This window comes from Penaeus chinensis, chromosome 36, assembly GCF_019202785.1.
Source record: "Penaeus chinensis breed Huanghai No. 1 chromosome 36, ASM1920278v2, whole genome shotgun sequence".
Classification (NCBI taxonomy): domain Eukaryota; kingdom Metazoa; phylum Arthropoda; class Malacostraca; order Decapoda; family Penaeidae; genus Penaeus; species Penaeus chinensis.
The window spans coordinates 21,783,698-21,808,384 of NC_061854.1; the positions used below are offsets into that span (position 1 = coordinate 21,783,698).

Here is a 24,687-nt window from a genome sequence, read left to right on the forward strand (position 1 = left end):
GAGGGATCTGGAGAAGAACATTGTTGTGACACAAAGGAGTCATGTGAGCATCCAGATAGGAGTGGTAATGATAATGGGTTAGAAAGAGAACTGGAGGGAAGTTGGGATGGGAAGTCTGAGAAACAAAGGTTTTCTTATGTGGAGGAAAAGGGGGAATAGATGTCCAAAGAGCAGGAGAGGTGGATGTAGGAAAGGATGTGGTATGAGAATATGGAGTGGAATGTTTAGATTGTCATGACTAGGTTGGGCACATAGAGGGCAGTGGGCTGTGGAGTGACAGTGTTTGGATGGGTGGCCAAAAGGCCAACATATTTGACATGGATGAGGAAGGGGTCGATATTATCGGACAGGATGGGACACTCCACCAATATAAACTTCATGGGGGAGGTCATGTCTATGGAAGCTAATCTTTGCAATATTCGTGTAGTACTTACGTTGGCCTCTGGGAGGAATAATGTAGCACTAAACTGCCACTGCATCATACTTAACAAGGCATGTAAACAAATCACGTTCACAGTCTGGCCAGTCCTTGTCATAGACAGAACAATCAGTTGGGGAGATGGAAACAGTTCTGGTACAAGTAATAAGGGAGGAGTTGGGCAGGAATAAGTTTGCCATGGAGGTCAGTCAAGGAAGATAATGCATGAACTTGGGACTCGGATGTAATTGTGACAAGACGTGAAAGATTGAAACAACTGCAAAAGGAAACTTTACCTACTTGTTTTTGGTTGGAAGAGAAGGGTGTTGTCAGAGTATGGGCCTGTAGGTGGAATCACAAAGATCCCACTTGGCTGGGCCAAAAAGGGTACGCATAAGGTTTGCAGAGGTGGGAGCAGTAAGACAAGGGCAGGAGTAAGATGGGGTGGTATGGAGAGAAGTAGTACTGTCAGAAAGAGGACAATGAGGATGAAGAAAGGGGGTGGGGGAAGACAATGAAGCAGACTATGCAGTAAAAGACGGGGTGGAGGATGTTGGGAGAGAAGGGGTGTATTCCGAAGGTTGAGTAATAACCTGGGTGGATGAATCAGAATGGATAGAGATGACAGCAAACATTGAGAAAGAGGTATTATTATCAGTGGTTGGAGCCATAGTCAAAGGAAAGGCAGGGGTCAGGAAACCAAAACTTAATGCCCCTAATAAGGGTAAAAAATCTTCATTATTAGACTGACATATATGGGGAGAAGAAACATAAGGATAAGTCCGATATGCGAAGCTGAGCTTTGCCCGGGCTATGCCAATGAGGGGAGCCCGGCCTGTGTCGACTAATGCCGACTCGCTATCGTGTGTCAGCTGGTGCTGACTCGTCTTAGTCCTTACCCGCCGTGGTGCCCAGTCACAGCAGTAACCTCCAGGCGACAATTGCAACTTCTCGTGCCTGGGCGGGGCGCGAACCGCCGACCCCTCGGATGAGAGGCCGACACGTTACCACTGTACTAGCCCGGAGGCCTGAGAAGAAACAGTCTACCCCTCAGGGTCCCCATGAGGGGTAAGGGCAAGGCGATTAACCATGAGAATAACATGTCCATGGCTCCTGGAGGCCATTCATGACTGACACAAAGTCAACCTTTCATTCTTTCAGCATGGCTCTCACAGCTTAGATAGTGGACAGAAGGGAATGAAGAAAAGGAAAAGGAAAGGGGAAGAAGAAAAGATCCATGAAAATTTAGTTGAAGTGAGGGCCGAGGTCCAATCAGCAAGGGATTAGGAGGGTTCCATTTTAAAAAATACAGGAGAAAGGAGTTATTTCATGGCCAGATTCCTCTTTGTGGGATATTATCAATAAACATTATGAGGTAAATCAGTGTGTTTTCTTATAACTTTTAAATAAATTCATATTAAACAATGTCAAATACTTCCTGATATATAAATACATATAAAATAACAAGAGACCGTTTCCATAGATGCAAAATTGTTTGAACAATATAAGCACTAAAATATTTTAAATTACATTTTATTATTTAGCCATTGTTATTTTACGAGAAAGACAAAAATAGTGATTTGAGGGGGTAAACACATCAAGAAAAAAAATTCTCCCATATTTCATGGGAGGGCTTTGCAAGCTTAAGGGAGCTGTTTGAAAGGCCCTTGAAATTGTGGTTATCTCAAACTAATCTTAAACTTAATTTTCAGTCATTCAAAAAAGTAGATGGTCCCCTTACGGTTAAGGAAGAATAAAGAAATTTCAGTATTTGTATAAGTTTATTTTCACTTATCAATAGGGAATTTATATAATGGCAAGGTTTATGTAATTTCTTATTCAAACTAAAAATCACAAAAAAGTTCCAAAAATGGCAAGTTTCCATTTTAAAAGGTTAATTGAACTTCTAACAAAATACCACAGAGGCCTATTTGCTCATAAGAACTGAGCTTTAACCATTTTATGTCATGTTTTACTGTCAGCTACAATATCTGTCACATCAGGTGACTTTCCAAAATCTCTATGCACAACCTGTCTCTATGGTCAAAATCATCACCCATTCAAGTGTCTGTATATTTAAATGTCAAATCCATTTACAAGAGGAAACTTTGTGATATCTAATATAAAGTGCTTTACATGTTACTATTTGAATACTATCAACAGACAGGTAATGTTTCAACTGAATAAGAAAACTGAGGAATAAGCCACCTAGTGTAATGCTGCTTATTCATTGTCTTAAAATTGCCAAAGTAACCTGTTGCTCTTGTCCTGGACTAGATCATTTCATAGTTAAAGAATACTGTTTATACACATTGCAACAATATTAAAACACATGAAATAATTACATCTTCTACTTTGCAAAGAAAGATATTGTTTGCCTTACATACAACACCCCATATTCACAAGTATATGAACTGGGAATATTTCTTGTCAAAACTAATGTGTGTACATTATTAAGGTATCACATATAATAAAGATTACACCTAATACTTGAATATACCAAAAATGTGTACTTGAAATACAAAATATGCCTGCAGTACCAATATCTGATTGCCTATCATGATATCTTTCCATACGGAATTTAGTACTAAACATTGCTGAGAAAATATCAAGTAGTCTACAGAATTTCCTTTCTGTCAGTAGTTTTGTATATTCTTATCACACCATAATTAAGGAAAGATAATCAACACTAATAAGGCCATAATGTTGAGGTAAGCAACAATAAGCTATGATTTTCTTCCTTTAATGTAATTATGAGAAATAGTCAAGCTTAACGCAAATTACTTCAGCACAGGGGAATATACCTAGTGACACAGACCCATATACACCAATATTCATAAGATCTGAATCTTCTGACCTTACAAACCACAGGACTGATAAATAGCATCAAGAGCATACACGCACGCACATAACTGGGATCTAACCTATAATAAATACATAGTGCACATAACAAATGTAGGGAGCGAGATTCTTCAACATAACACATCCATACATCACAGTAGGAATGTTGGTGCTAATAGGAATTATTGTTAACTATACTCTAAAGACCTAAGTAATCCTGCCATGCAATTCTGACTCACAAACAAATGCCCTATATCCAGTTAAATTCTTTTCAAGAACAAAACGAATACAGAGTAAACGATAAAATCACGGTTATTTGTACATGTATATATATTTTTGTTTCTGTCTGTCTGTATGTGTGTGTGTAGCACAATTGCACACTAACTAGCATCCATAATAAATGTATGAATGCAAGATTGCTGCTCTTCACTTTCTCACAATCTCATATGTTTTTGTGTTTGTTGTTTAGCACAATCAAAAGGTTATCACAACCAAGTGACCTATAACAGCATTGGAAATATAATTCCCATAAAGCATAAGCAGGACACAGAACTTAACAATATAGGAAAAAAATATCAATGGGAAATAATATGCTTAGGATGGCAGTTGCTGTGATGAAAATGGAGATGAAGAAAATGATGATGATGATGACAGAGATGCTGAAGAAATGTCTGAATCACTAACAGCAATAATGAAGAAGTAATGATTATGATAATGATAGATGATGGTAATGATAAAAAGAATACTTAACAATGAAGTTAACAGTAATCTCCATCATAGTAATAGTGTCTAATTATATATTAAAAATTGTTAGAAAAAAAAAAAAATCAATATTTATTAAAATGTGAAATATCAAACTGCAATGTAATAACTTAACATAATTCTCCAACTTAACTATGAATGCTCAACATGTGCAGTATTAAATTAAAGTATCAAAACGCAAAGGTGAAAAACAAATAAAAAATCACAACTTCATAATTATCATCTTAGTTCTTTATACACAATCTTAAATATTTACTTTCACTAACTAAATATATACTCTTAATATCATGATATGAAAACCTTTTGATGGAAGGCAAAAAATCATTAAAATGCACAACGTTTTCTCTCATCCCAAAAACATTACAAAGTGACCGTATCACAAATAAATCTCTCTGCTTGGTTACTATAACTAGTGCTTACTAATGAAGGGAAAGACAAGTAGACAAGCAAGTCATGAAAGATGTGAAATTATTGGCTTCAGTCATTAAAAGAAAATAAAACAATATAAATAATAAGATGCCAAATTGAAGTCTCCTACATAACAGACCATCTAGGGTGTGAAGATAAAATGCAATATCTAAATTTTCAATAAATATGTTTTTTCAGTCTCATAAAATCATATGCACTGTACATTTTTTTTTTTTTTTTTTTTTTTTTTTTTTTACCCTGATGATGACTGTTACAATTCTCTCAAATGTTTTACTCTACTGTTATATTTCTATAAACCACTCCCACACTGCAATATCAAAATGTAAAATTGCGGTAAAAATTCTAATAAAACCAATGCTCAGGGATTCTGTTCGAGACTTGTTTGTGCTAAGTTAGAGAGTGAAGACAAGAATAAGCACAACAGTTCCTGCTCCCAGAGACTAATGCTGCTGCAATCAGACCATTTACAAAGGTAAAGATATTATTTACAAAGACATATATACCATATAGTTCCATTATCTAATCATATGTATGAATTCTTTTATATTAAGATAAAAGTTGAAAAGAAAGCCCAAACAAAAACCAACCTAATTGTGGTGAATGAAATCAAGAGGAAAATCAATTGTACAAAAAATGCAGATTCATTACCAAGCCTTGTGAAAATTACAGCTTGGATTTATAACAACATTTCTTTTCTATATTCCCAGCACATCTTATATCATATATACAGCACATCTGCATTGTTTCATATTTGTCTTTAAAGCATTTACTGATTTTCAATACAATATATTAAATTACATGAATCTCTGTCTTATCAAAATAGACTAACCCATTGATCACAAAGGGAATTTATAAATCTATAGCATTAGATAAACAAAAAACAACAGAAAAAACAAAACAAAAAGAAAAACATCATTTCCAAATTGAAACCATAAAAAAAGGGGAAAAAATTACTAAAAGATCATACAGATCACTGATGGCACATTAGAAAGTGTGAGCATTGCGACAAACGCCACAACCCTAGAGCGAACTCTTCCCCTGTTGGAGGGTGCTGCACATGGAGTGGACACTCTTCCCCCTCCAGCTGCTGGGCTCTTGGACCTGGCAAGACAAAGGAATGAAAGAATCAGTGCAAAATATATATGGCATATACTGAAACCAATAAATAAAATAGAAACAGAAGGTGAGGGCAGTCTTTGTTTCAAAGTTTTTTCTATTCACTGAGACTCCACATGTAATTGCAGTTTTCACTTTGGTGAATTTACTGAATGCACAGAATTTTTTGGCTAAAGTAGAATACAATAATAATAATAACAATCAGAAGACCTGTACCAAAATCCAACCCTGTCCTAAAATGTTCACAGATTACAATGCTAAAAAAGTAATTTTTCAGGATATTTTATGTACTCTCTCCGAACATTAATTTTACTATGATTCCACATATTATGACTTATGTACTTGTTGGATATAATTTTCTAAATTGCTGTGTGAAACTTTGTTAGTTACTGACATGCTGTACACTACTAATGTACAAATGTATAGTTTATTTCTATGAAACTCAATAGTAATTAATGTTCTAATGAGAATGACAAGAATGAAAGTGAGGAAAGAAAACAATTCCTAAATACACATACTAAACATAAACTGACATAAACTAGTACTTATAACAACAAGGCAAAATAATTATAAACTCACCTGCCGGACAATGTGGCAACTCTGTCTTTGGAATATTTGTTACTCTCTGGAAATCATCATGACATGCATTGCAAAAGTGTGTTGTTCCAAAACAGAAAAACACTGCTACTGAGCAACAGTATCTGCACTTGTATTCAAGGAAGTCTGTGCCATGCTTGGGGCACATCTGTGCACGGGAGACATCTGAGCAGGCACCACAAACCAGCTCCCTTGGGTCATACTCATCACCAAGCCCTGCTTCTACATCACATCTTGCTTCACCTCCATAGTAGGCCTGTAGGATGAAAGACATCCAGTTAAGTGAATGCCCCTATACTTATATGGCAAAAGAGAAAATGCGGGTTGCCAGTATGCCAACTTGGTGAGATTGAGTGCTAGCACACTGAAGGGAAGATATAAGCTCATTAGACATGTATGAATCAGTTTATTTCCCTACATTGTCATGAAATCTCAGGAAAAAAGGCAGTCAGCTAGCTTCACCTCAATTGTCACTATAGTTTAACCACATTTTTTTTTGCTTGAACTAATGAAACAAGTAAAATAACAACTAAAAAAATATATGATATTCTAGTAAAAAGAAAAAGCAACTTGAGCTCCGCAGTCCCCTAAAGGAAACACTTAGCATTATTTTTTCTTGGGTTATGATGGGCAAGGCAAAAAGTTATGGCCTTCAAGTCTCCTCATCAAGATTCCTGAAATCTTGTTCCATGGCCCTCTTCAGCACTGACCAGTCCTATACTAGTGACTAGTGTAATTTCCAAACTTCAGCAAATTAGAGTCCCTGGTGAGGCTATCCTACCTAATGGACTCCTAGATGCATCAAGCATTTTATGCTTAACCCAATGGATCCGCATGCTTCACGGCAATCACAAGGCCAAAAATCCAGGCATTTGGCTTATGTGAGCAACCGCTCTGCCAAGTGTGTGGCTTCTAAGCCGGGCACACACGAAAAATATTATTAACAAAATTCAAAATTTTGGGTTTTACACACCATGCACATTCTGATTTCAAAGTGCACGGAAATTATGAATGCTGGATGGTACCAGAACTTATATAAACAAAGAAACAAGAACAAGGCCATTTGATATTTTGACTCTTGCCAAATTCTGTTATCTCTATTATCTTTTTACTAAACTTAATGATGTTATATATATATATAAATATATATATATATAAATATATATATATATATAAATATATATATATATAACATAAATAAATATATATATAAATATATTTACACACACACACACACACACATATATATATATATATATATATATATATATATATATATATATATATTACATATATATATAAAAAAAAAAAAAAAAAAAAAAAAAAAAAATATTTATATTTATATTTATATATATATATATATATATATACACTTATATATATATATATATATATAAAATAAGTTAATGTGCTTTGCAATAACACTATTGCAAAGTCAATCATAGTTATTGTTTTCAACTGGGATCATATTTTGTATAGGACCTCTTATTCCCCCCCCCCCCCCTTTTTTTTATATGAAAATAGATATTCCTGTCTGAAACATTAAATAAATGCATTTAATCATATATAATTTTCAAGGAGGTTTATATCATGCATAAGCATTTTAATCATCCTCATTTAATAGGACTAAAAACATTTTTATGTAAAGGAAAAATCATTAGTTACCCTAGGTTAACTCATTTTCTTTAATGATTTATATAAAAAAAAATCTGTTCAACATGGTAAATGAGTATAGTTTGCATTCAGTCATTTGACCCCATTATTTTTGCCAATAGGTGAATAAAAATTATTGGGCGGCTGGGTGGGGTTGTATATCTACATATTTACAGCCTATGGTAGTGTCCACAGGCTGAACATTTTACTGGAAATGCATGAAAAAAGGTGCAATTGTTGTTTCAACTCCTTATGAAGCATAAGACTGGTTTTCAAAATTTGATATAGTTTTGATTTTAGACTGGTATCATTGTATACTATCATTTTCATTATAAAATAATCTACATCTCTCTTATAACAAACAAACAAACTCATATATGCCCTTTGTATTGAAGTGCCCTTTACAATGGATATCAAAACTAGTACCAACTGTTACAGCAAAGCCAAACCAAAGTATTATCATTATTTATAGTTGTCTTTTTTAACATTAGTACTTCATACTCGGTAACCATCCAGATCTGTTTAAAAGCTACAGCATATTACCAGGAAGTCTCGATTGAAAGCATATTTCATGTGTAAATGTATACACCCTCCCCTCCCCAAGTACAGTCCCCTTAAACATCAGGTGGTAACTTGTGATGGGTTCCACCCTTGCCATCCACCCCTATGTTGTCCCAAATGAAAGTAGTTGATGAACTGTATGTTCTGACATCTTATCACCCAATCAGTCAATCAATGATTGGAGCTGACTGATGAAGGGGCATATCTGCATCCACCCTTTGCTTCCAGCCATGAGGATCCCTTAACCCAATGCCAATGGGCATGACATGTACATACGTGCCATTAATTGTTTTTACATAAAGATAGCTGCACTTGTACTAAGTCACCAATGAGCCAGTTACAAGTACTGCTTGTCTCGCCCATTTACCCTTTTCTTTCACTTACGAAAATATTTTACGTTATCTTATTTTGCTGTTACTAATGGTTATAATATTATAGTAATTATAATGTTTATAATAAAAATAACACCAGCGATATTCATAGCACTAGTAAAAACTACATTTTTCCTGCCAAATCCAATCAGATAAGGTCATAAGGTATACTATTTGACTCCTTTGTGGCTAAGCACTAGCCACAGAGACATTTCACCAAAAATATAAAAAATGAGCACAGCATTTTCCCCATTTTTTATTAATTTTCTCCGGTGGCATTGGGTTAACCCCTTTCCGACGGGTCATGCCCTGAGGCGTCATAACTAACCGCTTGATCTGTGGAGTGTGGCTGTACGCTGCAGCAATGTGCCAAAGCTCTATGAGCCGGTGATTCAGATTCATGTACCGAACTCCTGCACTCAAAGTTGGCCCGTTGTCATTGATATCCAGAGTGTAGAGTTTTAAAAAAGTTTTCTTCTCCCGTCATTAAGGGGTTAATGGTGAGCTGCCAGGCAGGTCCTCATCTTTGACTCCTTGCAACAGGTCTGGTCAATCTGCCCAACCCATGACTTCCTAGGACGTCCCACAGGCCTCCTCCACCCAGGGTTGCCTCAAGAAGAGTCAATCTAGGTGCCTGTATAGCCCAAGTTGGTGATATTAGATTTCCAAGGATCAGGCCCTATGCCATTCTTACCGTGTAACCACTGGTTGGACACATAGTTCTGCTAACTGTACCCTATGATTCAGCACATGGCCCTGTTATGAAAAGCATCAAGGTGGGACTTGTCCATACAACAAAACTTGAAGTATCAAGGCCTTGAAGACATGTACCTTGGTCCTTCTGCATACTGGAACCTCCAAATACTCTTGCTGAGTTCATGGCACCTACTACCAAGCCAATCTGTCTACTGATTTCTTGGTTTGAGAGCCAAGAGTCATGAACTACACTACCAAGAGCTTTACAAATCTCTGTGACTTTAATGTTCTTGCCCTAGCATGTACTGACTGAACTGGTTCTAGCAGGCTCCCAAAATCCTGGATCTTGATTTTGGTCCACAAGACCTCAAGCCCGTTGATGACGGGTGAAGAAAACTAAAAAAAAAAACCTCTATGGTCTGGAGCATGCTGACTTTGAGCGCGGGAGTTCGGTACATCAAGACGAATCACCGGCTCATAGCGTTTTGGCGCGTTGCCGCAGCATCCAGCCGCACGCCACAAATCGAGCGGTTTGTTTTGACACTTCACATTGTGACCTGTCGGGAAGGGGCTTGACTCACATTTGCCACATTGCTAAATGCATCAAAAACCACTACTTGTGTTTCAAGAATCGGACAGGATTGCAGCATTGTCAGCAAAGTCAAGATAAATATATATATATATATATATATATATATATATATATATATATATATATATATATTGCCCAGTGTTGCTCCACAGTGGCTTTGGATAGCAGCTCTACCCATCCAGTCCATGCAAGTGTTGAAAAGTCTTGGTGCAAGGACAAAAAGCCTGGTCTTACTCCTGAATTCACCCAATTCCGATGGGCATGGCATGTACGTACATGCCATGCCCACTGTGAGTTTGCTTTATTAATTGTTTTACACGCATAGATGGCTACACTTGTACTAAGTCACCAATGAGCCAATTACGAGTACTGTCTGTCTCACCTGTTTACCCTTTTCCTTGATATATGAAAATATTTTAGATCACCATATTTTGCTCTTATTAATGTTTATAACATTATAGTAATTATAATGTCTATAATAAAAATAACACCATCAATATTCATAGCATTAGTCAAAAATATGACTCCTTCATGGCTAAGCACTAGTAGAGCGATCTATGTGCAGAGACATTAAATTAAGAAATAAAGAGCACAGCATCTTCCCCAGTGGCATGTGGTTAACAGGGAAGAAGCTAGACAGGCCCCCACCAAACTTTACAGCCCTTTCTGTACTAGTATACAGGCTTACTATTAGTCCAATAATCCTTGTTGGAATTCTGTTGCAAATCTCAGGATCTCCCAGAGCAATTTGTAGTGCACCAAGTCAAATGCCTTCTTCAGGTCAATGTAATTGTTGTAAGCAGCCCATAAACAAACTTATGACGGAATTCTATAATGACGAGAAGTGCTATAATATGGTCAGTCTACTGTAGACTTACCAGGGAGTGAATCTAGATTGCTTCTGTCTCTGGTTCCTTAGCAGGTAGTCTCTGATATGTCTAAGAAGAATGTGAGCAAGAACCTTCCCTGTAGGCTGAACAAATGCCATGGTAGTTGCTGCAGTGCCATTGATTCCCTTTCCCCTATCAGAGAGGGCTGACCATGTCCCTCAACAGGGCTGGGGGAATGGTACTATACTGCCAGATGGGAGTCAGGACAGCATGCAAGCCCCAAGCCATAGGTTCACCATCTGCCTTTAGCAGTTCAGTAGGAATATTGCATATGCTCGCTGCTTTGCCACCCTTCAGCTTAAAGATTGCCATCCTAACCTCAGTCAGAGTAGGGTAGAACTGACACATGGAGGGTCAACCTGATAAAACTGCTCCTAATACTCAGCCCAGCATTTTGAAACCCCAACATGATCTGAGATGATCTGTCCATCCATTGAGCAGACTGCAAACAGGGTTTGGAGTTCAGCTTTCTCAGGATTTGATAGGCAGGATGAAGGTCATTTGCTACGACACAACCTTCTTGATGTACTGTTCCTTGTCTATTCTCAGCAGTGTCCATGTACTGCACGCCAAGGAACATTGCAAATATAGAGCACCATTCAGTCAAACCATATGACATGCCTCTGTGGGCTCAAGTGTCTCCTGTGAGATGAATTTCTGCCTTGTTTTCTGGCACTGGTCAATGGAATCCTAAGCTGCATCACGCATTTCCCATTTAACCCAAATCCTCCGGGTGGCATGAAGAGATGACGGCACCTTACTGGCCAATGTTCCGGCCGTCATGATAGGTGACGGCACCCTTGCTGCCGGGCGTCATGAGTGATGACGGTCTCAATTTTACGTTTTTATTTTTTCTGGACACTCCATTCCCACAAAACTGATGGAGATTGTTCTTGAGTTCCCTTTCCCCCCATGCCCCCATCCTCCCTCCCTGTTCCCCCCAGTCCCCCCCATCCCCACATTTCGCCCCCCCCTCTTCCCCCCATCTTGTGCTGGAAATAATACAAATGAGGTACGCTAAAAAGGTGATGGTGACGAGGTGATATATACAAACTTATCTGATGACGCAAATCATTCTCAGCCACACCAAAATTGATTATTTCGCGTTTTACATTTGTTCGCGAATTTTTATAAAAGAAAACATCGAATCTACGGACTTCCCTACTCACCTTTCAATAACGTTTTACATCTCTATTCATTTTTGGAGAATACATGCTAATGAGGCTCTATATTGTTACATAATCATAATCATATAAATGTATAAAGACTATTATGTAAGACAAATACATGAACAATGTTACTAAGTCATTTTTGCTATCTTCACAAACGAAGTCAGCTACGGAGGTGACGGAGATTCGTTCTTGAGGAGATCCCTCATTCCTCCTCCCCCATTACCCCATAACAAGCATTCTTCTGGAAACGAGGTCGTATGCAATTATACAAACGAGGCCGGCTAAAAATCTGACGGTGACGAGGTTTCCTATGACCTTACCTTTTGACTAAGATCACTGTTAGCCAGACCTCTGTTCCTTGAACATGCCTCGTATTCTCACAGTTTCTCGCGCTCGTGCTTCTCGCTTTTCTGCTGGCCGACCATCTGGCCGCAGAAGCGATTTACTAGCGCCCACTGCCACGAGGGGAGCACACGCCCGTGAAGGCTTCATGTCTTTCACGGACGTGGGTGAGCCTCAGCCATCGACATCCCGCGAACCCGTCGTCGCTCCAGTGCCTGCCGTTCCCCTGCTCGGAGACTCCGACTGGGAGGACGAGGAAGAAGTGGACGAGGATCAGGTAGACGATCCTGACTACTTCGACGACGGGGACGATGCAGATAGTGACTGCACATATGATGAGTTGGACCGGGACGAAGTCACTCTTGACTACGTCTCTGCCCACGACACCTCCATCGACTCCGATGAGCCTTTGTCGGAGTACGCCCGCCGCCATGCCGCCCGCAACGCCCCTGGGTCCAAGGGTTGGAAAGGTTGGTTCAAGGAGGAGAACGTGCCGCGTCGCCACGGCTTTTGCGGTACTCCAGGCCTGAAGGAGGAACTGGGACTTGAGGAGGACTCAACGCCCAGGGAGATCCTGGACTGTTTCTTCCCCCCTGACCTTTGGCAGACATTGGAGACCCAGACGAACTTGTACGCTGAGCAGCACCCGCAACACCAATCGTCGCATATGAAGGCCTGGGAAGATAGCACTGCAGAGGAGCTGCAGAAGTACATAGGTCTTCGTCTTCTAATGGGTGTACAGCCCCGACCTTCTTACAGGCATTATTGGTGTGATAATCCTCTTTTGAACAGCTCTGTTTTCCGTCAGACTATGACGAGGGATCGGTATGACCTGTTGACAGCGAACCTCCACTTCAGTGACAACGAAGATCCAGCAGCAGCAGACGACAGGTTGTGGAAACTGAGGCCTGTAATGGACACGCTGCAAAGGACCTTCAAGGAAGTCTTCACTCCGGAGGAGAAGATAGCTGTCGACGAGTCACTGTGGGCTTACAGGGGACGTCATCATGCTGTCCAGTACAACCCGTCCAAGAGAGCAAGGTTTGGCATGAAAGTCTACAAACTATGTTCCAGTGACGGTAAGGCAGCAGGATATACTTCGGCTTTCCGAGTTTACATGGGGCAAGACCGAAGTGACGTCCCCGCAAGCATGAAGGCAGTCGTAGACCTTATGCATGAAGCAGGTCTCTTCGAAAAGGGGTACCAGTTGTACCTTGACAACTGGTACTCCTCGCCCACCCTCTTCCACTACCTACAGTCCCGGAAGACAGAGACCGTCGGCACGGTAAGACTAAATAGGAAGTTCATGCCAAAGGATTTATCTGTGAAGAAGAAGGGCGAAGTCGACATCAGGACCTCGAGGGCAGGGATGTTGGCGATGTCATGGTTCGACAAGAAACAAGTCAACATCCTGTCGACCATCCACAGGGGAGATGAGATGGTCGACCTCCCACCCAATAGAAGAGGGGAGGTCCGAAGAAAACCTCTGAGTATAGTCGACTACAACAAAGGGATGAAAGGAGTGGACATAAGCGACCAGCTAGCTCAGTCATATCCAGCAGCTAGAAAAACGAATAAGTGGTATGTGAAATTGTTTTACAACCTGCTGGATATGGCTATAATAAATGCGCATGCAGTGCATAAGTGGATGGGCGGAAAAATGACACAACTGGAATTCCGCGTCCAGCTTATAGCTGAGTTGCTGCAGCGGCCGACGGGGTTGAAGGTGAGGAGGACAAGGAGCGTGACACCTCAGCGAGCGGCAACACCATCGCGATCTCCCCGGTCACCTTCCCAGCCCCGCTCCAACAATATGACCCACACTATCGAAGAAAATGATGGTGGGAAGTATCGCCGCTGCAAATACTGCTGACAGACGAAAGGAAAAAGGACCATGTCTCGCTTCGTCTGTCGGCTATGCGATGTCGCATTATGTCCCCCTTGTTTTACCCCTTACCATGCAAATTGAAATGAAAAATAAAAATCTGATCTAAAAATTTGTTTATGTCAACCAAACCTCGCATCCTCATCAATGAACATGATATAAAACCATAATACAAAAGCTGTGCCCCTATAATATCTGATATGGACAGTATGGAGAAAGGATAATATAATAAAAGAGTAAAAAAGATGAGAAATTCAATACATTTTCCAATATAAGGTCGCAAAAAGCGATTTATTCTCGATTTTACACATACAGTTTTCATCAATCTTAGTAAAACCAAGTAGCATTGGAGTAATCCCGCGCTATGTGTGCGTAGCGCGTACCCCACCCCGCGGGATAAATCCCCGGAATATGAGTTTAGGCCTACGCGGTAGCCTCCCGGAAATGCCCGTAGAGCCAGGGATCGCCGACCCGGAGGATTTGGGTTAAAGGAAATCCAGAATCCATTAAGATGTCTGGTCCTGTGAATCAATCAGAGGTGCCTGTAGTGAACCTCCAAGCACAATTCTCCCTTAATCTATCCAAGTGGGGTGGACACTGGAAAGATGGAGGGGGGGGGGGGTTGAAGTGGACCAATAGGGTAGCCACAATCAGTTTATGGTTGGTTTCACAGGACTTGGCACTCTGGGAAACCCTGCAGTTCTGGAGGATCCTCCAGCGAGTGCAATCTCCTTGGCCACAGTACCCATTTTACTGTACTATATCCAGCGATGTGGGTTGGAGTAGTGATATCAATGATCAGAAATACTCAATCTCCTGGAGGAGGAGGCTATTCTCACTGCTGGAATAAGCTCTCATGCCATGGGGACTGACAGACCTCTGCTTATGGGGTTCCCAAAGGCTGCTGTGTGGTGCAGCGGTAGCGATCTCGTCTAGTAATCTTGATGACCTGTGTTCAAATCCCTTGCTACCAGTGGATGGTAACCCTGGCCATTCCTTGCACACAGGGGGTAATTTAGAAGCAAAATAAAACAGACAGCATGTTACAACACAAACACCAATGGAATAAAACTAACATATGTATCTATTTATTATTATTAATTGTCTACAAGGACCTGTGTGGGGCAAGCTACTCCTGTTCCTGTCTGTTGCATGGTAGACACCTTCCCTTGAAAACTGACTTAACTTGCCAAACTCTATGGTGATTTGATCATCCCCTGGTATCTTTCAATTTATGATGCCATCAGGCTTTTTGGGGCAGCGGTTGACAGCTACTACCACTTTACTACTGCCAAAGGTTTAACTATATGAAACTTTCATTATAACATGACACATAACCTTTTTACATTTTGCTGTTTATACTTTTCTGAGACTTGCTATTGAAAAGTAAATGTTAAGTAAAAAAAATATACAAACTAAAATGAGCATGTTAAAAAATTAAAATACTTCAAACAATGTCAACTTCAAGCTCGAAATTAAAGGAAATCTGGTTAATCTAAATGGGGCAAATTGCAACTGCAGAATGGTCATCAAAATTATATGAGCTGTTACACTGCTATAACCAATAGTAATGATATTAATAATAACAACATAACAGTTAATCACAGCAGGAAGCTGTCATGACTTAAACTGCTCAAGTTACCTTGTTACATTTGAAGCACACATAATATGCATAACGGTCCATAGCATAAGCAGCTGGATCATTGTAGTACCGTGCACCTGGGGTGGAAATGGCCTCTGCTCGGTGCAAGCCTTCATATTCCAGCCTCATGAGAGCCTTTCTCCGGACGTCCTCAAATAGGGCTGAGATTGGGGCCAGCAGCTCTGTCAGCACCCCATGGCTTATGCGAACCTAGGGATGGATAACAGGTCTTAGGCAACAAACTGAAGTTGTTTATTTTGAGACTATAAACGAAGGGATATATTTCATTATATATAGCAGAATAGCAATAGAAATACTACTACTACTATTACAAATATCTGAATCAATATTGTAAAATAAGATGAGAAGTCCATCCTATTCCATGGTCAGACTTACTAACCTTACAGATTGGGCACATTGAAAAGGTGAAAGTGATACGTGGTCCTGGCCAACGCCTTGTTAACACTGTGCGGCAGCAATGTGCATGGAACACATGGCCACACTCAAGCTGTGAATAAGAAAATATTTACAATTTTAAGTGATACCCTTTGAAAAACTAACAAAATCAGAGAGTGGGAAAATGGCATAAAATATTATGTTTTTCTTTATAGAATCAAACTTCCTGATATTGGGGGGAAATAAACATAGATTATTCCCTTAGCCCCTAAAGTTCTATCTATCAAGATCGTGAAAGGCCTGTCAAAATCTGGTAGGCTTTTTTCAGCTACCTGTATTGTTATGAATGAGATGTATGTAATATCCACAAATATATATAGTATTGTTTGACAAGTTACCTTCAACCACACCCACACTAACCCCATATGATGAATGTGAAGCAGTAATTCTGTTTGGCATATTTCATAAAGCCAAACTTCCTATTTATCAATACATTTAACTATACATTCAGTTATATATGACTGAAATAAATAATCTACATAAATGTAATAATCTATTCCCATTTTCATTCATACCTGATAAATAACTGAATTTTTTCAAATTTGCACTATACAATGTTCTTCATATCAGATATTTGACAACAAAATGTACATTTTCTGGCATGCAAAACTGAGCTCTTAAAATGCCTACAACCAAAATTTGCCTTAGTGAAACTTGAAAGATCTGGCCTTTTTGCTTCTGGGCAACAAACCAACGGAAGGATGTGTTTTTATTAAGGGTAAGCCCAAAGCCTTCAGGAGAATTTGGGGTGTGCTGGGTCTCTGCTCCAGGAAGTATGTGTGGCTGATTGCCTCCAGAACCTATTTCAGACATAGCTGGAGTGTCACACTGGCCATGCTGCACCAACAAAGTGATATGATTTCTTTTTGTATCATCTGTATCCAAAATATGATCTAAATGTTTTTGCATATTCAGAGATGCATGATATACATTTTAGTTGATAGATAGAACCTGTAGTAGCAGTGGGATTATGTATATTACAGTCCATTTCAGTAAATCAGGTGTGTTACATTTTGGGTAAAAGATGGAATGGATTTTTTTTTTTTTTTTTTTTTTACAATTCTATTCTTATGAAATAAGAGATTGTTTGCAGTTACACAGAAGGTTGCTGCTCCCAAGGCTTCAGTATTTCCCAGTCACACTGCCAGATTGTCATATGACAATGTCAGTAGTTGACACAAGGATGATTAATGTAAACTAGAGTGAAGGTTACCTACTGGTTTACAGCAGAGGAAAGAGAACACAATGGTTTTGTCCATGACATTGAAGCAAATGAACTGTGCTAACTATCACCCCTTTTATATAAAACAATAACCAATCAGAGCACTGCATGTCCTGTTCTCCCTCAGGCAATGTCCCAGGACTTGTGATGTGGGCAAGAGGATACCTTATAAAGATCAGCATAAAATGTAATGCATACATCATACTAACACCCGGAGCCTCAACTAAGTCAGTCATGATTTGAACCCCACATCATGTGGAGGCTAAGGGTTAATAACTAATAATGGGCTTTTAAGATTGTTAATCCAATGGTGGATGCTGTACGGAGCCAGTCCCTTGAGAGAAAAATTAGAAGCATGGGAAATCTATCTTTCAGATTTTGGTTGCTGCATATATGATTTTTCAGTGAACTAGACAGAAGCATGCCTGAAAGCCTACTTCTGAGAGGCTGTAACTCCTCATTTACTGCAATGATGGCCAGACAAATTAACAAATGTTTAGTGTGCACAATTTAGACCTGGCTCTGCACATGTGGCATAGGTGTAACAAGGAATCCAGTCAAGCCAATCCAGTCAAAGGAATCCAGTCAAGCCAATGCGCATACATACATACCAACCATCAAGCAAAGGGTTAATGATATTTCTAATACTTCTGAAGTTAAACTTGGCATTTCTGATCTTTGATTTGTGAAAAGCAAATAAACTGGGAGATTTAACCAGTATTACAAGCACAACATTAACTCCTGTACAAACTTTCCCATTACCTGGATGGCAGGAGCAGCAGATAGGGCCTCAGAGAAGCATATCATGCACATGTCATCTGCATCCTGCTTAAGTGAGGGAGTATTGGCACATCCGTGAAGGCAAGGCAGACATGAAGCTTCCCCCTTCAGTCCTCCACACAGATGGCCACAGTCATGTGTTCTTACACAGGCTTCCCGACTGTACTCCTGTGAGATATTAAAAAAACATATATCAAATGAGTATTACTTGTGTATATATGCAAAATAAAACTACAAAAATTTGTACACAAATACTGTATGAACCAATATTGATATGCAGTCTTCTTTAACCCAATGGGTGTAGGTGGCAAGACTACAATGCCATGCCCACTGTAATAAAAGTTTTATACATTGTCTCTACACATAGATGGCTCTACAAGTGCTTAGTCACCAAGGAGTCAGCTATTAGTCTTACCTATCTTATCTGTTTACCATTTTCCTTAATTTTTTAAAAAGATTCCCTTCTATTATTTTATTGTTTTTGATGTTATTAATATCTTAATAACAATTTAATACTCATAATATCAATAAGAATTATAACAATGTTAGTAGTACTGGAAAGAAAAACACATTTTTCCGCCAATTCAAGGAATGGGGAAATCAGGCTTGGTCACTAGGGCCAACTGATAGACTCCTTGCTGTTGAGCACACATGGAGCCATCTGTATGTTACAGAAAATCTAAAGGGGACCATAAACAAGCCTACTCTTTTTTTTGCATTGGTTTAAGATCTGACTTTTTTGCAGGTCACTAATAATACTCGAATTGCAAACCTGGCAATCAGAATCCTGGCACACAGGAGCAGGAGACAGGAGTGATGACTGAGCTGGTGCTCCACAAAACCTGCAAGTTGATGCTGCTACAGAGCCACGAGATCTCTGGTTTTCCCCACGTAGTTCTAACATGGCCTTTAGGGTGGTTGAGTCAGCCAAGGCCAGAAGCCAGAATAACTTTGTTCTTCCACAGCCTTCATGCAAGTCCACCTGATCAGTGTTAAAAATAAAGCAATGCATTATGGTATGGAAAATTGGGTAAAGTATGGAACATACTAAGTTACCAACTCTGTACATTCATTCTACTCTCATCCATGCACAGCAGGTAGCATCTACTAAATGGAAAGCTAGTCTCTACCTTAATGGCTTCTTGCTCCTGTCTGAACACAGTGCGGTGATGGTGCCTTGTACGGCGGTGCAGATGGAGGATTCGATCACACTCGCCACACAGGTTGCTGCTACATTCTTCACATAGGATCATGGCTGGAGTCTCCCCATCATCATGGTTTTCACATGTTGGCTGTGTATGATATACAGTCAAGAAAAATCATTCATAAATTGATAGTTTTTGACAACACTATGTCTATAACATCAAAGCAACAAGACACTACTCTTATACACAATACACAACTTATCAATTTCTCTACATGGAACCTGGACTTACCCGTGGTTCTGGGTTATGTGGATCCCCTGTTGATGTGGTGGCCTGCCAGTGGTGGGAGGAGAGGGCATCCACATGATCTGGATGGAGCACACAGAGGGATGCAAGTGCAAGCCAGAGTGTGGGTGTAGCCAGGCATGACGCTGCACATGACCTGTCACTTTCACTGAGTCTTGTTAGATTCACAATATTCTCAGCAATTGCACCTTTGCTGACCTTTGCCCAATTGTCTGAGAGTTTGCCCTGTTTGGGGAAAAAAAAACTTACATTAAATCTCTAACAAAAATAGAATATTAACCAACATTTTAAAGATTTAAAAAATAACTTAATTCCCTTATACCTGACATCCTATATATAGTCTGCTATTTAAAATATTCTTAGAAAATGATGAGATAATAGAAAAGCAATTTGTTGGCATTTCTTGGGTACTGACTCTCTGGACAATCAGGATGTATTGGGGTGTGCTGCACAGCATCTCAAAGATGAATTCTTTTTTTTACTTCCTCCATTTACAGGTAATATGTCAATATATATTTCTGTGTATTATTTTTTATCTAATATTAAATAATACAGGAAGAGTGTATCTTACTTATTTTATAATTTGAAAGTTTTTATTTCATTAATATTTATACAAGAATGCAGAAATTATAGTATCCTACATGTAGGCCACCAGGCATATATGATTTATAAAATATGTATCCAGAGCTTTTTGTTCCACCTTGTGGCTAATTATATGCTAACTATAATTGATGCACTACAATGTTTTAAAATCATTTGGCATAAATGGGTTTAATTACTCCAAAATCTTACTGTGGTCATGTCTCTTATCAAGCTAATGATGAGATCTGCCTGTTTCTGTGTGGCTGACCCCTGCAGCCACCATCGAGGGGAGTTAGCCTGGGGTGTGGGCATGGTGCTGGCCAGAGAGACAGAGGTGACTGCTCCCTTCCCTTGTGTTGCAACAGATTTTCCTCCCTCACCACCCTTTGTCTTCAGCTGTACTGTGAGAGCCTTTGAAATCACAGCAAGGAACACATCCAAGATTCCTTGTCTGTTGAATGCATAAAAATCAATAATGGGAAAATATAAGAATATCAAAGAAAAAAATCTGAAAATAACTAGGAATAAAATTAATCCAGTGAAGCCAGGCCAAATATTTGCTGTCAAACATTTCTACTGGAAACTGTCTGAGCAATCTCCCTAATTTTTTATGCATGTGGCTGGCTTGGCAAGCCCACCATGGGAAGCTCTAGTGCATCAGTACAAGGAATCATGATGGCTAGAGCCATACCAGGCAAATAGCGGACACATCTCATGATGACTATAGCTGTTCCCGTTAGCATGGGGTTAAGGATTCAAGTGTGTATATATAAACAGATAAGCAGATTTAGATACAGAGTGTCACACTGGCAAAAGAAATGACTTACTGGTGAATATCAAAGTTGTTTTCCTCATCTTTGGATGTAGCATGTAGGATGGCATAATCATGAGCAGGGAGAGATTCTACTCCCAAGATTAAGGCCAGAGACTGAGGGGGAACATCAGCCAGCATGCGTCTGAACAGAGCCACAACCTGGAGGAGAGTTTAACATTTACCCAAATTATACCTGCACTAATTAATTATGTTCTGATATTAGAAACCCTTGTGTCTACTTCACTGATAATCATCCTTGCTATATTTACATTGCTATTTTCCACTGACTCATCCATTAACTCAACTAACCTGTCTCTGGACACGAGCTGACCCTGTGTGGAGCAGTGACAGCAGGTGCTTCAGCAAGTGATCCTGCTGAGCCAAATGTGCCCGGCCTACCACAGAGCCACTGAGGGCCAACACCATTGACAGCATCTCAAAGCAGTATGTGTCAGGGGGGTTGTGCTGTCCCTCTTCAGGTGTAGCAGGTGTGCCCAGGCCTCCACAGTTGAGCCCTGACTCCCACTCTTCCCTTGCTCTCACGGCCTCCTTGCGGATGGCCTGCACTATGTGTGAGCAAACCTGGAAATTTGATACGTGTTTGTTAAACCATTTAGAACTTATACTTATAGGAGTAATGTTTTACTAGCTTCATAAAGCTTCATTCACTGAACAGATGTAGTCTTACCTGTTTTTGGAGGTGTGTGAGTTTTGATCGTGAGAACAGGATGCCGACCATATGTTCTCGGAGGTCATTGTTGTGGTCTTGCTCATCCACATTTTCAATGTTACCTGCAGTTCCATCACTTCCCTCAGCAGGTTTGTTGCCACCTTCTGCGGTCATGATGAGGCGGCCAAACACCTGAAAAATGTATAAAAATCAATGAGAACTCTCGCTATACATTTTGAATAAGTTGAGAGGTAACAAAGTCTGGAAATTATGCCATATCCAAGTCAAGGCACCAAAACACAATTTTACATTTGAATATGAATACAAGAATACCACTCACCTGTCCAGTAATCAACCTGAACACCTTTAGTGTCTCCTGCTCACAGGCCCTATGCTGGATGGTGAGGGGAGAATGCTGACGTAGTGGTCTTGAGCCTGAGCCTTCCCCTCCCTCGCCACCTAGGACTCTCACTTGCCGCACTCGCACGCTCTGGTCTGGTCCTCTGAGCTCCACAATTATGGTTGTGATTACATCATCTGGATGGAAATGATTGCATTAATAATGATAAACAGTGTGAAGCTGACTATCTGGAAACTCATGTATCAGTCACCAAAAAGTATCTTACGTGGTAGAACTGCATGAATCCATCCACTGAATCTGCTTTCAATATCAACTTGTCTCACTAAAACCATGTCATCTCCACTGGGGCCACACTTGAAGACTACACTTGACACTTTATTCTGAAGAAAGAAAAAATAGAATCTTACATCCAATATCATTTGATAATTACAATATTCAGAAAAAATCAATACATCTAAAATAAATATATTTAAAAGGCAATTGCCAAAAAAAAAAAAAAAAAAAAAAAAAAAAAAAAAAAAAAAAAAAAAAAAAAAAAAAAAAAAAAAATTCTACCAAAGCCTACATGAACCAAAGCTTCAAAAGCAAATACGAACCCCAAGATCCCGACAATTATCAATGTGGACGTAAACTGTCTGTGGGCGGATTGCCGCAGCACAAGTGATAGTGAGTGCCTTAGTCTTGTTCCGGTCTTCATCCCCAGACTCCCAAAATGTCTCTGTAGATGCGTCTGTTAGAGATGGAACCATGGCTTGTCTACTTGAAGCTCGGACTTCACACTCACTCATGAGGTCACGCAGGCACTCCACCATGCTGGTTACCTAAACAAGTGTGCAAGGCATTTATGATTAGCTGTAAGGCTACATTATTATCATGCCATGTAACATTGAATTAGTTTTTTTTATATTGCATTAGTTTTCTTTTTGTATGAAAAAAAGAGCTAACTAACCGGCCCATGACTTTCATACATGGACGTGATGCCCTCTTCCCCTGCCCCTAACACCTCCTCTGACCGCGAAAGGATCTTCGAGATATTAGAGAATACATGACTTTGATGGAGGAAATCATGATCTGTTGGAGTGAAGCGCAGACCCCAGCACCTGTGGATAGAAAGATCAATTTTTTAAGTCACTCAATATTAACTTTATAAATATCAAAAACTAACTCTCACTGTTCATTTCTTTCCCTGCAGCTACCCCTCCTAATCATTTAGTATGTTGCTTGTACTATATGGAGTAATAATGAGAAGTAATAACCCATGTATATTCACAAGAACTCTTTCATTCTGCATATTCATAACAAAACACTTTTATTCAGCTCTACATGAAAAAACAAAACACACACACACACACACGCACACACACACACACACACACACACACACACAAAATGTATCAACACCTTAAAAACATAATTTTCTTCCATATACATATTCACCTAACACATAACCCTTAACATCATTTACCGAACAGCCATCATCTGGAGAGGAGATCCTGGAGGAAGAAGCATCATCAGATCAGCAACTGTTTGCAACAGCTGGTGGAAGGTCTGGGGCAGAGGGTGAACTGCATCGCCTGCGAGTGTTACATCACTCAGAGGATGCTCCAGCACCACCATTTCACCTTCCTGTATTTATAAAATTGAAGGAATTAAAAGCATTCCTCTATCTGTCTCTTAGTCATGACCAGAAAAGGAATTTAAAATAGTTCTAAAAACAATATTCCGAAGTAATAATCATGAATATATCTTGGATTATATGCATAGTACTAGTGCTTGCAATAATATAATATTAATAATAGAATATTTATTGCATAGAATACACAAATATCATCTTCTGTATATAAACCCTGAATGCACAATCTTTGATTCTACTGCTTCAAATTCAACAAATCTATGACATGAGTAAAATGTGGCCACCAATACTGAAGACATTGCAAATCATTGTACAAAAAAAAGAATGTGCTATAGAATCAAAGTCTTACTAAATCATGGGATTTATCCTTGTGGTGTGGCTGATCCTGTGGGTTATGGTCATCAGCAGGAGGCTGAAGGGGTGGGCTAGTGGGGGTGAGTGCAGCCACAAAGCACCAGAGCAAATCGTGAAGACATGTTGGCTGTGTCACACTTCTCAGAAGCCAGTTTAGAGCCTGAAGGTCAAAAAGACTGCATTGTCCAAATTCTACTTCACTTAAGCCTTTATAAGCATTATGTACTAATCATTTTTTTTTTTTTTTTTTGAATTTCACTGCAAACAGAAAGCTTCATAATTTGTCAATTAGTAGGCCTGACAAGACATCACCTAATTTTCCCTTTCCTTGAATTTTTGTGATAAATGTGTTTTTACAAATGCTATTGATGTTGATACTGTTATTATCATTATACAT

General features: G+C 39.4%; 1 protein-coding gene across 1 annotated transcript in view; it reads right to left on the bottom strand.

Annotated features, from left to right (window-relative positions):
- Window positions 1–2,185: 2,185 nt before the first annotated feature.
- Window positions 2,186–24,687, bottom strand: part of LOC125044663 (E3 ubiquitin-protein ligase MYCBP2-like) — a 100,520-nt gene continuing 78,018 nt past the window's right edge. Inside the window, 19 exon segments of the mRNA XM_047641460.1 lie at window positions 2,186–5,470; window positions 5,472–5,551; window positions 6,146–6,419; window positions 15,968–16,177; window positions 16,368–16,475; window positions 18,408–18,593; window positions 19,198–19,407; window positions 19,556–19,717; window positions 19,862–20,101; window positions 20,669–20,909; window positions 21,286–21,431; window positions 21,582–21,854; window positions 21,961–22,134; window positions 22,283–22,479; window positions 22,569–22,683; window positions 22,900–23,124; window positions 23,253–23,403; window positions 23,769–23,929; window positions 24,286–24,450. Coding sequence (XP_047497416.1) covers window positions 5,435–5,470; window positions 5,472–5,551; window positions 6,146–6,419; window positions 15,968–16,177; window positions 16,368–16,475; window positions 18,408–18,593; window positions 19,198–19,407; window positions 19,556–19,717; window positions 19,862–20,101; window positions 20,669–20,909; window positions 21,286–21,431; window positions 21,582–21,854; window positions 21,961–22,134; window positions 22,283–22,479; window positions 22,569–22,683; window positions 22,900–23,124; window positions 23,253–23,403; window positions 23,769–23,929; window positions 24,286–24,450 — 3,354 coding nt within the window. The 3' untranslated portion in view covers window positions 2,186–5,434.